Source organism: Alosa pseudoharengus, unplaced genomic scaffold (genome assembly GCF_046254945.1).
Source record: "Alosa pseudoharengus isolate Yale_2024_CS ecotype anadromous, Long Island Sound unplaced genomic scaffold, YU_APseudo_1.1 YU_APseudo_1.1_scf_3, whole genome shotgun sequence".
Lineage (NCBI taxonomy): Eukaryota > Metazoa > Chordata > Actinopteri > Clupeiformes > Clupeidae > Alosa > Alosa pseudoharengus.
Genome location: NW_027468718.1, coordinates 13,306,493 through 13,320,726, shown reverse-complemented (window position 1 = coordinate 13,320,726; position 14,234 = coordinate 13,306,493). Strand labels below are relative to the sequence as shown.

General features: G+C 41.8%; 1 protein-coding gene across 1 annotated transcript; it reads left to right on the top strand.

The window, feature by feature from the left end:
* Nucleotides 1–5,274: 5,274 nt before the first annotated feature.
* Nucleotides 5,275–12,554, top strand: LOC143100233 (uncharacterized). Its single transcript, XM_076263211.1, has 5 exons — nucleotides 5,275–5,397; nucleotides 6,848–7,153; nucleotides 8,273–8,451; nucleotides 10,878–10,928; nucleotides 11,758–12,554. Exons 1-5 carry the CDS (start codon nucleotides 5,340–5,342, stop codon nucleotides 11,890–11,892), a joined length of 729 nt encoding a protein of 242 aa, XP_076119326.1. The 5' UTR covers nucleotides 5,275–5,339; the 3' UTR covers nucleotides 11,893–12,554.
* Nucleotides 12,555–14,234: the final 1,680 nt, after the last annotated feature.

Genomic DNA, 14,234 nt, shown 5'->3' with positions numbered 1-14,234 from the left:
AATGAAGTTATGAATTCTTTTGATAGGCAAACCACAATTATGCAAGCAGGAGCATAAGGAATAGGGAAAATAGGGCCACAGATAGAGAGAGCCTCTGAAAAACTGTTCAGCCCGTAACTGTGTGTACCTATGTATTTCATGTCTGTGAGGCTTGTATGGTATGTGAAAACAAATTTCCTATGTAAGGACAAATAAACACAAAACTAAAACTAAATTCGGAACGAAATACAGTAGGTATGAAAGCGCTCTCAGTCAGTCCACCCTTGTTAGCCTCAGGCCCCATATTAGGGAGTCTGATTCAGATAGAGAGCCCCGTAGACACCAGAGTGGACACAAAACGCAACACTGTTCAATTCTGTTTGAATTTGCTTAACGTAAAAACTGCATGAGAAGGCTGCAGAGACAAAGCAGAGCAAAAAGTGCCTTCTGGACAGATGAGAAGAAATGTTATTAACAATGCTGATTCTTTTTTTTGTGCTTTCCTTATACCATGAGCTTCTAGTTTGCCAATAAACTTCAGTTTTCAGTAACTAAACAGCAATGCTGTCCATTTCATTACTTTATGTTCATGTAATAATTGGACTACTAATGAGTGTTAAGTCAACTCAGAGCTCCAAAAGTGTGCAAATACAAACAGAAAAAAAGCCCTGGGAGCTGTAGCCTATCCACTTAATACAGTAGAACCGTGTTCCCAGAACTGTTGTGTCCAAATGCGCCTTATGACTGACAGTTTCCTTCAGGGCTGTGTGTCTCAGTGGTATTCTCAGTGGTGAGACGCTCAGTCAGTATCGTTTCTCAAACTGCTGGAAAAAAATGTGAAACCACAACATACATGTACAAGAAAATAATTTTTCTGTACTGACCAGAAAGGATGAAGTAACTTGACTGTTTATACGGAAAACATCACAGTGTGCATATGCAAGCAGAGGCCAAGAGACACAAAGACACGGTGAATCATTAGAGTAGCTATGCTTTATCAACTTTATCTTGTGAGGCTTATCGTTTCCCAACCAACATCATGCAAGTTTAGCTGAAGCTGCGATGACAAACTGCACTGCTCTGCACTCCTCTGAGAGCAAAGAGATTGGGACCGTGGAAATCATTGAAAAACAAAAACAAAAATAAGTCTGACTGTTGTTCATAATAATTTAACCAATCAATTAATTAATGACAATGATATGATCAAATGATGATAAAACACACAGAAACACACTATTACTACAACTACAGATAAACAGGTAAAATATATCTTCATCTCTCTCTTATAACTGAAAATGTCACAGTCCTTTATCAGGTTTCGTGTTAGGCGTGCGTGTCTGAGCGAGGACAAAACAGGACCTGACTCAATGCTGAGGTGTCTTATCTCGGGTTGACAGGATGACAAGAGAGAGAGAGAGAGAGAGAGAGAGAGAAATGTTTTCTCTAACTCTTCAGACAGAGAAAACAGAAAACAGGAAGTGGTCGGTCAGGGATGGAGAGAAGAGAAAAGTGTAGTCAACCTAATAACCTCAATCCCTGCCTGAACACCACGCAAAGAGAGGCAGCTCAACTCAGCTCAAGCACACACGCTGTCTGGACAAGACAAGAGCATCACACACAGGAGGACTTCAACAAAGAGGGCAAAGGTGGGGAGATGAGGAGCTTCAGGCGGAGATATGAGGAGCTTCAGGCGGAGATATGAGGAGCTTTAGGGGGAGAGATGAAGAGCTTCAGGAGGAGATATCAGGAGCTTTTGGCGGAGATATGAGGAGCTTCAGGCGGAGATATGAGGAGCTTTAGGGGGAGATATGAGGAGCTTCAGGCGGAGATATGAGGAGCTTAAGGGGGGGGAAATAAAGAGCTTCAGGCGGAGATATCAGGAGCTTTAGGCAGAGATATGAGGAGCTTCAGGCGGAGATATGAGGAGCTTTAGGGGGAGATATGAGGAGCTTCAGGCGGAGATATGAGGAGCTTTAGGGGGAGAGATGAAGAGCTTCAGGCGGAGATATCAGGAGCTTTAGGGGGAGATATGAGGAGCTTCAGGCGGAGATATGAGGAGCTTTAGGAGGAGAGATGAAGAGCTTCAGGCGGAGATATGAGGAGCTTCAGGTGGAGTTATCAGGAGCTTTAGGGGGAGATATGAGGAGCTTCAGGGGGAGAGATCAGGAGCTTTAGGGGGAGATATGAGGAGCTTCAGGGGGAGAGATGAGGAGCTTCAGGGGGAGATATGAGGAGCTTCAGGGGGAGAGATGACAGGGCTAAAGCGGTTTCTGTGGTGGGACAGGGAGCTGCGATATGTGCCTCTGAAACCAGAGTTAGCAAAGGGTTTGGACCCAGCCCTAATAAATGTGCATACACAAATGCAGGTGCGTGCACGCACACACACACACACACACACACACACACACACACACACTTGAATGAACCTACAAATCATATTAGTTACATTAGGTTAAATAGGTTAAATACAGCTTTGAGACTCATAAAAAGAAAACATTGCCTGTGCAATACAGCAGGGCTGAACTGCTGATACAAAGCAAAAATTCGAAGCCAGCTGCATGATTTTGACAGGCCTGCCAGTCGTAACCCACTAACAGTTAGTTTGTGAACATACCCCAGGCTCTATCAAAATTAGCAATGTACATGCATACAGTAGCCTAGATCACTGATCTTTCCAAGAATGGGCTGATACTTTGTCACTTTATTATGACCGCCGCGCAGCGAAGCGGCGGTCATATAGGTTTAGTCAGATTTTTTTTTTTTTTCTTTTTCGCATGTCCAAATTTCCGTCAATGAGTCCCGGGACACTGAAAGACCGGGGTAGACGAAACTTGGTGGGCATGTAACCCCATATGGATAGCATGGAAACATCGTTTTTCGTTTTGATCTGTAGCCCCCCCGCTGGACTGCACCCCCCGAAAGGAGGGTAGGGCAGACACAGTTTTCTGTGAATATCTCGAGAACCGTAAGGTTTAGGAGGACCATTTTTTTTTTGTAAGTTGATCTCAAGGGGCCATGTCAACCCATTCCATAACCACTCATTTCATGTATAGCGCCACCTAGTTAAACACAAAAAAGTAAAAATGAGGTGTTGTAATCGCAGGTATCTGTGACCTAACATAGTCAAAACTGCACGAAATTGGAAGTGTAGGATCATTATGACACCCTCTGAATGCACGCCAAGTTTCGTGGAATTCCGTTCATGGGGGGCCACACAATAAATTAATTTATGTTACTATACACCAACTGGCCTGTAGGTGGCCGGAGACAGTTTTCTGTGAATATCTCGAGAACCGTAGGGCCTAGGAGGTCCACCTTTTTTTTGTATGTTGATCTCAAGGGGCCATGTCAACCCATCCCATTACCACTTATTTCATGTATAGCGCCACCTAGTTAAAAATTAAAAAGCAAACATTTAGGTGTTTTCATCACAATATCTCTGGCTGACATGGTCAAAACTGCACGAAATTGAAAGTGTAGGATCATTATGACACCCTCCGAATGCATGCCAAGTTTTGTGTACTTTCGTTCATGGGGGGCCTTACAATAAAATAATTTATGTGTACATTTAGTGACGTACACCAACAAGGATTCCCGGGACACTGAAAGACCGGGGTACACAAAACTTGGTGGGCATGTACCCCCACATGGATAGCATGGAACCGTCATTTTTCGTTTTGATCTGTAGCCCCCCCGCTGGACTGGACCCCCCGAAAGGAGGGTAGGCCAGACACAGTTCTCTGTGAATATCTTGAGAACTGTAGGGCCTAGGATGACCATTTTTTTTCCGTATATTTGTCTCCAGGGGTCATGTTAACCCATTTCATGTGCACACGCACACACACACATTCACAGTAATCATACGTATGACATATACTCACACAGTAGACATATGTACGCTTCCATGCACAGGCACATACACAGGCACACACACAAGCACGCACACACACACACACACACACACACACTCACACACACACACACCCACACACATAACATAAACATAACACAAACAATCAAGAATTTCTCAGAATTATGAACAGGCAAGATGGAGGTGGGGTTGTATAAAATGAATTTTACATGTGAAATCTATGAACTAATCATGTTTTGGGACTTGTTGTCTAGCAGATACCAGTGAGAATTGAGTGTGGATAATGCAATTTAGTGAGACAGTTAGAATCATATAGGCCTTTCAGCGTGATTTTGTGGAAAAAATGTGCTGGACTGGGCGGCGGTCATATTTTGTACCGCTCTGCGGTACATCTAGTTATAACAGGCGTTGTCCATATAGGTCACGGGCACAAGCACCCCTCTATCTCTGTCCAAGAACACAACATGGGGGTGTTAGCGATGTTACAAAACACATCATCAGAGCTGTTGAACCAATCAGGCAGTATGCATTCCATAAAAGTTCGTACACAAGCACATTTTCTGGTAGCATTCCTTTAACAGTAACGGCAATAAGATCACTAATGCCATCATGATATGCAGTGCAGAGTCGTTTCACAACCAGGGTGAAGTCATTTGTACATATGGGTAGTTTCACAAGCAAACAATCAAAACAAACCACACACACACCATTTCATCACCCCCCCCACACACACACACACACACACACACACACACACTCCCCATCCCCACTACCCATCCATACACACACACAATACCTTTTTAATTACTACTTTTTATGTATTATTTAAAGTTGAGCTGGCTCTTGAGTGCAATAATTTCATTACTTATAATTCCTTTTATGAGTACATGACAATTAACTACTTGTACTTGAAGGATCCATTGAAGGATAAAACAACTTTTCATAAAAACTGGTCATTGACCATTGTTAGACATACTTCCACTGTTAAATGTGTGTTGGAGGGGACATATGATATGTAGTTTTTCACCATCAGTATACATAATTGCATCTTTTCATACAATATTTGTAGTTTTTTATTATTCTTTTTGTTAACATCATTTAAGTAAGACTGGTTAAGTAAGTTGCATTATCATATAAAATTTACTTTTTATAGCATATATATGGAAATTGTGTTAGACAAAATCCAAATGAGTCAACAAAATCCATTTGACGAAAAACTTTAGTGGTTAAGTTTTTGTATTTCATACAATTGTCCAACATAATCACATATTTTGGGGTATACACGTGTGCGGAACAAGTGCTTGCTCTGATCGAGAAATTACTCATTTCCTGTCAGATGTGTGTAGGCCAATCAGAAGCCTCCATGCTATGTGGAGGGTTTCCTCTGTGCTGCTAGAGTGGTGGAGGTGAGACACCAGAGACAAAGAAAGGAGAAAGGAGAGAGAAGAGGAGAGAGAGAGAGAGAGAAGAGGACACGGAGAGAGAGAAGATGAGAGAAGCATCCCTCTGTCTAGTGCTGGTCCTCTGCAGTGCTCCCGGCTACAACAGTGAGATCTCTCTACTTTAGCATTACTTCTGCCATTGATTTAGTTCATCTTTCATTTATTTTATAAGAGCAAAGCATTTCACATGTCTGCTGCTGTTGTTGTTTGTTATATAGAAAGCAGCATTTTCAGCTTTTGAGTAAAACCTCAAATAAGGACACTTTTGGATTTTTGGGTTCCTCTGTTTCTTGATGTGACATAGACGAACCTCTGCTATAGGCAAAACACAAAACCATATTCTTGTTGATTTTTTTTGTCATCTAGGGGATATAGGATTTTGAGTGAATGATATGAGTGTTGCACATTTCATTTTTTTTTGTTCTATTTTTTGCCATTATCACAAAACCAAGTTGAAGGAAATGGAAGTGTGTCATAAAGTAGCGTACCTACTTTTCCTTCTGTGAGGGCAATTCCACGTAGATTGAAGTTTTAACCCCAAACCACAGTGTGGTAGGGGTTTCTAACACAGTGACATTTACAATTACAAACTCAAACTAGACATGTGATGTTGCTGTGGAATTCACCTCCGTGGGTTTGAGTGTCAAATTCCACTTTACCTGTAAATGATTGGGAAGTATAGAAAATGTGACAAACAAATTCTGTTTCCAATTCAGTTTCATGATAGAAGAGAAAGTGTAGCCTATGTGCAATCAATTGTGTGCGTAGACATGGCGGCACTTACTGACAGTTAGATCCCTCTTCACTCTGGAATAACAAACTCAAAACGTCTTTCCTCAGTGGTTCCTCGTAGGTGGAATGAAATGCTTATCGTTCTGCGTTCTTGCGATAGTTTTGGATCTTTCAGAAAGCCTACACTTAAATTAATTAATTAATTAATTAATTAATTAATTATTAGTGTTATAGTTGTTTATTAATGGTATTTGTTTATTTTTATTATTGATATGTTATACTGTATTGACATTAGGCTGTTATTATTATTAGTTTTTTGGTTAATGTTGGCTTACCAACTTTTAAAAACGGTTCTGTTTACATTTGAACTTACTATTGTAAGGTTGATATTCTGTAAGTGGACAAAAGTGTCTGCTATAGGCTACAAACATAACCTAAAGCCTATAGGCTAGCATGAAAACTAGGCTATATAATCAAAAGGCATCGTCATGTCAGCAATCTTTTATTTTAAAGTAGCCTACCTGATATTTCGGCGAGCATTTCTGCCTTCATGTGGATAGGATAGTTAAATGTGACAGGAGCCTGGTGGGAAAAAGATATGGGGTGTGGATAGACACAAGACCCACACAAGACCTGGGGTTTGAATAGACCCGGGTCTTGTGTGGGCAATCATGTGTGGTGGTCACAGTGCTGCTGCTGCCTCTTTCATCTCAGCTCTCCACGTGTTTGTGAAATTATGTGTTTTAATGAACATGTTCAGTCACCTCCACAGTACAGGCTAATCAGTGTCTGATCTGATCACACTCTGTGTTCTCACCCGTAGGTGCATTCACCGTGAGCGAGCCGTATATGCACACTCTGCACCGGAACGGCTCCGTGTCCGTCACATGTCACCATAACAACAGCGCGGCAAAGGAGATGGACGCCAAGCTGCTGTGCGGCGGTGACATCATGTGTGAGGAAACGAAGCATGGCTGCTCTATGTGGTCGGTTAGCCAGTTGAACGTGACGTTCAACCTGTGGAACCTCCAGGCTGGCGACGAGGAACAGCTGTGCTGGTGCGTGTTCTCCAGGACAGACCCACTTCCTGTCATCCAGGTGGAGGGGAGTAAAACCAAGCTCTTCCCAGGTGTGTGTCTGTGTGTTGTATGGAGTCTTGCTCATGTTAATCTCACCGAGCACTCACACATATGCCTACATACCGTAGCCTACACACAACTAACAGGCAAATGTATATCAGAATCATTGGCAGGTGCTGGTATCAGTGGCTCAATTTAGACTTCAAAGGAAGTAGCCTACACACAGTGCGGCTTCTGTGCATGCATGTGTGTGTATGTGTCTGAGAGAGAGAGAGAGAGAGAGAGAGAGAGAGAGAGAAAGAGAGATGGAGAAAACTACATTCGCATGTCAAAAAATATCATAGATGGTTTATGCTGACATTAATGGCTTGTTGGTGTTAGCAAACTTCATCTGCACTTGGTATGCAAGGATGTTGGTGGACGAGAGAAGCAGTGCGCATTGTGAACCCGCCCACATCACTTTTGATAATGCTCTCTTAAAATATAAACAACTCGTCATGTATTTCTGACTAGGTTTCTCTTGGTCAGTGGCGTAATGCGTTTTAGGTAGTGTATGATAGCGATTTTTAGACAACGTGCCAGACCCCTCTCCTTGTTAATTGCCCCACCCCTTGGCGCGTTGCTCAAAAAAAGTACAAGATAAGAATAAACTTTGCGCTGGGATAATAATCCGCTTTCCACCAGGCGCCATGTGGCGAAAATAGGGCCCCATGAGTGGTATGACAGTTGTGTGAAATACGAATACTCCACTGCAGGGGGAGCCGAGTAGCAAAACAAACTGAAACGGCATTGGATACGTATAAGGATAATGCCCGACATGGTGTCCATTATCAGAAATAAATGGACCACATTATTTCTGATAATGGACGCATCAAAGGGCATTATCCCATTTATACCATGGTCACTTACGAAATAAATAAATATGAAATCAATTATACTAAATGAGTTTTAGAGCTAAAATCGTTAGTTTTTTCAGCTGTTTATCGCAACGCTGTGGAATGTTGATAAGTCACAGCTGAGCGGACTAACTCAGGCGTTGTCAAGCAACGTCATAATAATTTTATAGGTGTAGTATATCACTTTTTAAACGACACCCTTTTCAACCTAAAACTTTCTTTAATTGGAAGCATTGCATTCTTTTCACATCCCTTTCCCATCCCATCCCTCAGGGAGTAAGATACCTTTCCCACCTCCGCGGAACACCACCTGCGCCCCCCTCTCCACCTCTGCCCCGGACCCCTCAGATTCCACACCCCCCACAGACCCCCTGGTCTGGGTCTTGGCTGGTGCCGCCGGTCTTCTCTGCCTGTACAGCTTCGTCGTGACCATCCTCTTCCTCAAACTCAAGGTAAGAACAGGAGCTCGCTTTGGCCACCATAGCTCTGGCGAAGTAAGGATTAAAGGAACCATATGTAAGAAATGTATTTCAATTAATCATAAAATGGCCCTGATATGTCACTAGATATTAAGAAATCATGTTAATTTCAAATACTTATATCACTGACAACAGTATAGTCCGGCCAGGATATTGCCATTTAAAAAGTGAAGTTGCAGCCCTCTACTAATGTTGATGTGTTTTGTCATGCCATGTTGTGTTTTGGCCTGATGCGCCACCCTCTACCTATCTACTAATCACAAAGTCAGTAGTGTTTTGGCATCCGGGTTGGCAACCTCGAGTCAGGGGGGAGGGGATACACTGCTCTACAGTAATTTGAAAGTGATTGCAGTACCAGTTTTGACCACAATCTTACGTATAAGTATAAGTATATAAGTATATATACTCTTTTGATCCCGTGAGGGAAATTTGGTCTCTGCATTTAACCTAATCCGTGAATTAGTGAAACACAGCACACAGTGAGGTGAAGCACACACTAATCCTGGCGCAGTGAGCTGTCTGCAACCAAAGCGGGGAGCAGTGAGGGGTTAGCTGCCTTGCTCAAGGGCACTTCAGCCTTGGCCCACTGGTCAATCCTCCGGTTACAAGTCTAGAGTGCTAACCAGTGGGCCACGGGTATGGTTCCTTTAATATGTGATATCTTTACAAATATTTGGGCCAAGGCTATGGCATTCTGGAAATGCATTGTGGGAAGTGTAACATTAGTTAGCACAACTTCAATACACGTGTTAATAAACACAAAGTACTTGTAATGACCTAGTTAGGTGGAATAGGAATTACAGAAATTACAGACTAATCTGGAATAGGAATTGCAAGTTGTGCAAACAAATGCTTACTTAGTGTAGTGCACTTACACTAATGAGCATTCCTATTTCACCTAACTTGGTCATTACAAGTAAAATGTAGACTACTTTATTTTTTATTACACACAACACGTGTATTGAAGTTGTGCTAACTAATGTTACAGTTTAGCTAATATGGCATTTCCCACCATGCATTTCCAGAATGCCACAGAATGCCTACATATTATACATATTAAAGGGATCACATATTAATCCTTACTGAAATTCAATCTTAAATTACAACATATAGCAAGGTGACAGTGACAGGCTATACTGTTGTTGTGTAATTTAAGTGTAAGTTATGTTGATGCATCACACGATCAATTAGATGCCTATCCAAAACACCCTAATCCTGTGAGTAAATCAAATAGATAGAGTTATAGACTTGTATCTGTAGCCAGCAGCTATATCAACAGATACCCAGTCTCTGCCAACTGATTGAGGTTAAGCAGGTTTAGTACTTGGATGGGAGACTAACAAACCAGTATCCAGAGAAAGAAAGGAGTAGATGGAATCATTCCACACCAAGGTGCACAGAAAGCTTGGAAAGAGCTTGGAAAGAGTGCAGTGTTTCCCATACATTGACTTATTTGTGGCGGCCCACCACAATATCAACATTGACCACCACATAATGATTTTCCAGGTTGTGCTAAATTGTGCTTAAAGCGATGGTTCGGAGTAATTTCACCCTAGGGTCCTTTGCACCATGACCCCAAGCCAAACACCCTCCCAGAACCTTTTTTCCATTGGTCGAACCCTGGTCGAGTAGCGCTGTCAGAAACTAATGACGTTCTGCAGTCGTGATGGAACCAACTTTTATCTCGTAAATTACCCCACTAATAATGCCTTGAATGGTAAGAAACTTCTGCAGTAGTACAACTATGACCTTTAGTCCAATAACGAGGCATTAGAAAGTTTGTAAGTGCACCAGGAGTTTATTTAAATAAGACTTGCCTGATTATCTGCTACTATACCGCTGCCTCAATGTTTCTTCCGTGATTTGGGAAAAGCCCGTAAAAGTCCGGTCATTTAAAAAGTGAAGTTGCAGCCCTCAACTGATGTTGATGTTGTCATGTTGTGTTTTGGCCTGATGCGCCACCCTCCACCTATCTACTAATCATGAAGTCAGTAGTGTTTCGGCATCCGGGTTGCCAGTTCTGCCAGTCAGAGGGGAGGGGGAGGGGATACACCGCTCTACAGTAATTTGAAAGTGATTGTAGTACCAGTTCTGGCCACAATCTTACATATGGTTCCTTTAATTCTGAAAACCTACCACCACAAATAGAATTCAATTCTGTGGGAAACACTGGAGTGGATTCATTGTGCCTGCAAATGACTGAATGTAAACATACATGTTTCTCCTGCATACTGTAGATAGTTTCACAATCTATCATGAACTTTCTTTCTCTCTCTCACTCACTCACACCCCCCCTCTCTCTCTCTCTCACTCACTCACTCATCGCTTACTCACTCACACCCTCTCTCTCTGTATTCTACTTTTTTATGTGGTTCTATGTTCCGTCTCTTCTTGTGTAGGTCAGCAGAAAAGAAGCCCTGTATGACACGCTGACATACATTCCAGTGCAGGTAAGCCACTCTGTCTGAAGCCAGCGTGAAACTCCAATCTTCACTCCATCGCTGACAGACTGAACCATGAACCTGATGACTTTGATGAATTTTAAAGCATTAGAGATAGAAATGAAAGACACTCACAAAGAAAACTATAATGCCAAAGACACATTAAAGATACAGTCCTTGTCTAGTCAACAAAAAACTCTGGTGTTTGTCCTTTTGTCTTGGATCTGTAAATGAAATCTTGGATCTGTAAATGAGTCATAGCCAAAGTCACACGATCGCTTCCAGGCAAGTCACACCAGTGCCTTCAGGCAAGTCACACCATTCGGCAGCCATCTTGGCCAAGCCTTTGCGTAGTCACATCAATACAAACAAGATCAGGCTCCTATCTAAATGAATGGGGAGAGATCCATAACTCTTCCATAGATCCATAACTCAAACTTTCAAAGCACATTATGCAAACCCACGTTCAAATCAGACATAAATGGTGTGAACATCATCTCATGACTCATCTCGTGATTGTTAAAATTAACAGAATGCTCAGTTGAAGCGAAAAGTAATTAATGCTGTTTCCAAAAATGGGATTGGCTCTTTGTATGACAGAACAGGACATGCAGTTACCATCCTGTTAAATGTTTATATTCCCACTCCGATTCTGTCTGTCTGTCTGTCCACCAGGGAGAATCAGGAGTACATGGTTGATCTCTCTATCTTTCTGTGACTTCCTGTCCTTTCCTGATCTGTCTGTCTGTGATATACTGCCCTCATCTATTTGTCTGTTTGACTGTGACCTCCTATACTGATGTGTCTGCCTGTCTCTGTGTGTGTGTGTGTCCTCCAGGGTCGGGCTGTGAGAGGTCCGAGAGACGTGAATGAAGAGTACATGGACATGCGTGAGGTGCAGACCAAGACTTGGCCAACCAGAGACCTGAACCACAACTCTCAGGCCACGCCACCCAACGGCTTCCACGTCTAACACCCAACTACTACACCTTCAGCTGTATGTAGCTTCAGTTATGTGTGAACTAATGCACTGCTGCTGTTCCCAGACCAGTATGTGTGGTGTGTGTGTGTGTGTGTGTGTGTTTGGGGGGGTGCAGGCAGTTCAGTCGTTGGCCCGAGATCAGTTCACAAACCTGCAATCAAGAGTCTGTGTTGCTTTGGATAAAAACTAGCCAGCTTTTAACTTTATCTTTCCCTGCTCTAAAGTATACTTGATTCAAGATATGAAGCTTGTATTACAATCTGTTGAGAGTTGACAACATAGTAAAAAGAGAACTCACACTGTCCACTTTGTAAGCAATTATGTTTATTATAGCAATGTTTCGGTGAAACGACCATCATCATCAATAGGCAGGCAAATTAGCCTGATGATGGTTGTTTGACCAAAACGTTGCTACAATAGATATAATTGCTTACGAAGTGGATAGTGTGCGTGAGCTCTCTCTTTACTACGTTGGTGACCTTTGGTATTCTCTGACGCACCTGTCCATAAAGGTGTGCTAATGTGCTGTGTTGATAATATGCATTGTTTGCATGACTAGTATAGTGTGTAGTACACCTGTAGTAGTGTTGTATTTACAACATGTATTAAAACTGTTTTGTGTATGACTTTAATAAATATTTTATACTAAAACATTTACATTTGTGATGATATACAAATATCCATTAATTTCTGCTGAGGGAAGAGTATCTGTTGTCGAGAAGTGTCTGTTTTACATTACAGACATCTTAACATTAACTGCCGTAAAAGACAGAAAATATGGCATTAAAGCAATAGACTGTATGACACTGTATCTTGTGTGGCTTGATACTTGGACTTAGACTTAGAAAACTTTAGTGTCCTCAAGGTGCAATTAGTATTGAAGCACAGACGCATCAATTACACACACATAAACAATTAATGGAAAATAAATGTTGCACAAGATAGCGATGACAGCTTAGTTATCATCAAGAAGGATGTGGGGATGTTGTTGCTTGTGGTTTTTCACATAGTCAACATGGGCACTTTCGTGATACGAAAGGTTTCATTAGGAGAGGACAAAACTGCTAAAACTCACACTTTTCTTGGCCTCTCCTAATGAAACCTCTCTTACCACAAAGGTAACCAAAACTTTTCTTTGCTGTGCAGGCAGCATGTTTCCATTTTTGTTTTTTTACATATATCTAGGTCAAATATAGAAAAGTACTCAAGTAAAACAAAAAGATGGTCAACCAAGTTCTTGTCTTATCTCCATATTCCAAAATGAAGGAATTGAATAGGTACATAAAAATAGCAAAACCAAAACAAGCAAAACAAAACAAAACAACAAACAAAGTTTAGCAGTTCCTGGATTACATTTTTTTTTCTAAAACCGTATGTCTGTTTGTGTTTTAGTATAGACTTGCCCTGTGTTTACTTGGTCAGTTATTGTTGTTAGCCAACCAGTGATATAATGAAAAAGTGACTCCTATACTTCATTTGATAAGTGTAAACTTGAAAAAGTATGTCCGATCCCTCTAATCTCACCCGCGTGTGCGAATTATCTGAAGTCTCACCCCAAGATCATCTGCCTCAACCAGTCAGCACTCACCCGTGTTGGTGTTGCCATGAGGTAGGTGAATCAGATAAACAAGGTAAATCAACCCGTGTGTGTGTGTGTGTGTGTGTGTGCGTGTGTCTGTGTGTGTGTGTGTATCCTGGCTGTCACCCTATGGTGGAGAAGCAGAGTGGAATGAGACATTACAAGCAGATTGTACAAAGTTAAGGTTAATCCTGACCCTCTCTAGTCATGCAAGCAAAATGTTTACTTACTGTGCATTTAATGTTGTGCTGCTCTCTCACTTTCTCCGTTGACTGTCCAACAGTACATAGCGATAAACAGCAGACTCAGTTCTTCAATTGCGCCATTGAATCTTTTCTTGAAGTCCATTTAAAAATCATTTGCTAACCTCAACTCAAATTCATTTGCTAACCTTACTTTCTTGGAGTGTTAGCTGTGTGTTACGTGTGTATATCCAGAAGTTACAGAGGCTTTCCATGAAATGTTGCATATGCCACAAGAGTTGAGTGATCTTTCCTTGTCTCAACTAGAACATTTTGTGGTGCTGATCTATGACAGAACAAGTGCATGCTTAGAGGTCACTGAGGCAAGGAAACAACTTTTTATCCAGAGGTCAAAATCCCTGGAAAACATCCCCCATATACAAGCTGCTTTGAGGCAACACATCAAAAGAGCAATGCACCAGGCTAACATATGGAACTTTGCCTTGATTCCTAGCTCAGTTACCAAGTCCTTCAGACTGGGGATGGATTGATACAGATGCAGGCTGACAGCC

Coding starts and splice junctions, on each gene's coding strand:
- LOC143100233 (XM_076263211.1), top strand. CDS start 5,340: ATGAGAGAAGCATCCCTCTGTCTAGTGCTGGTCCTCTGCAGTGCTCCC. Junction 7,154..8,272: donor TAAAACCAAGCTCTTCCCAG/GTGTGTGTCTGT, acceptor CCCATCCCTCAG/GGAGTAAGATACCTTTCCCA. Junction 8,452..10,877: donor TCCTCTTCCTCAAACTCAAG/GTAAGAACAGGA, acceptor CTTCTTGTGTAG/GTCAGCAGAAAAGAAGCCCT.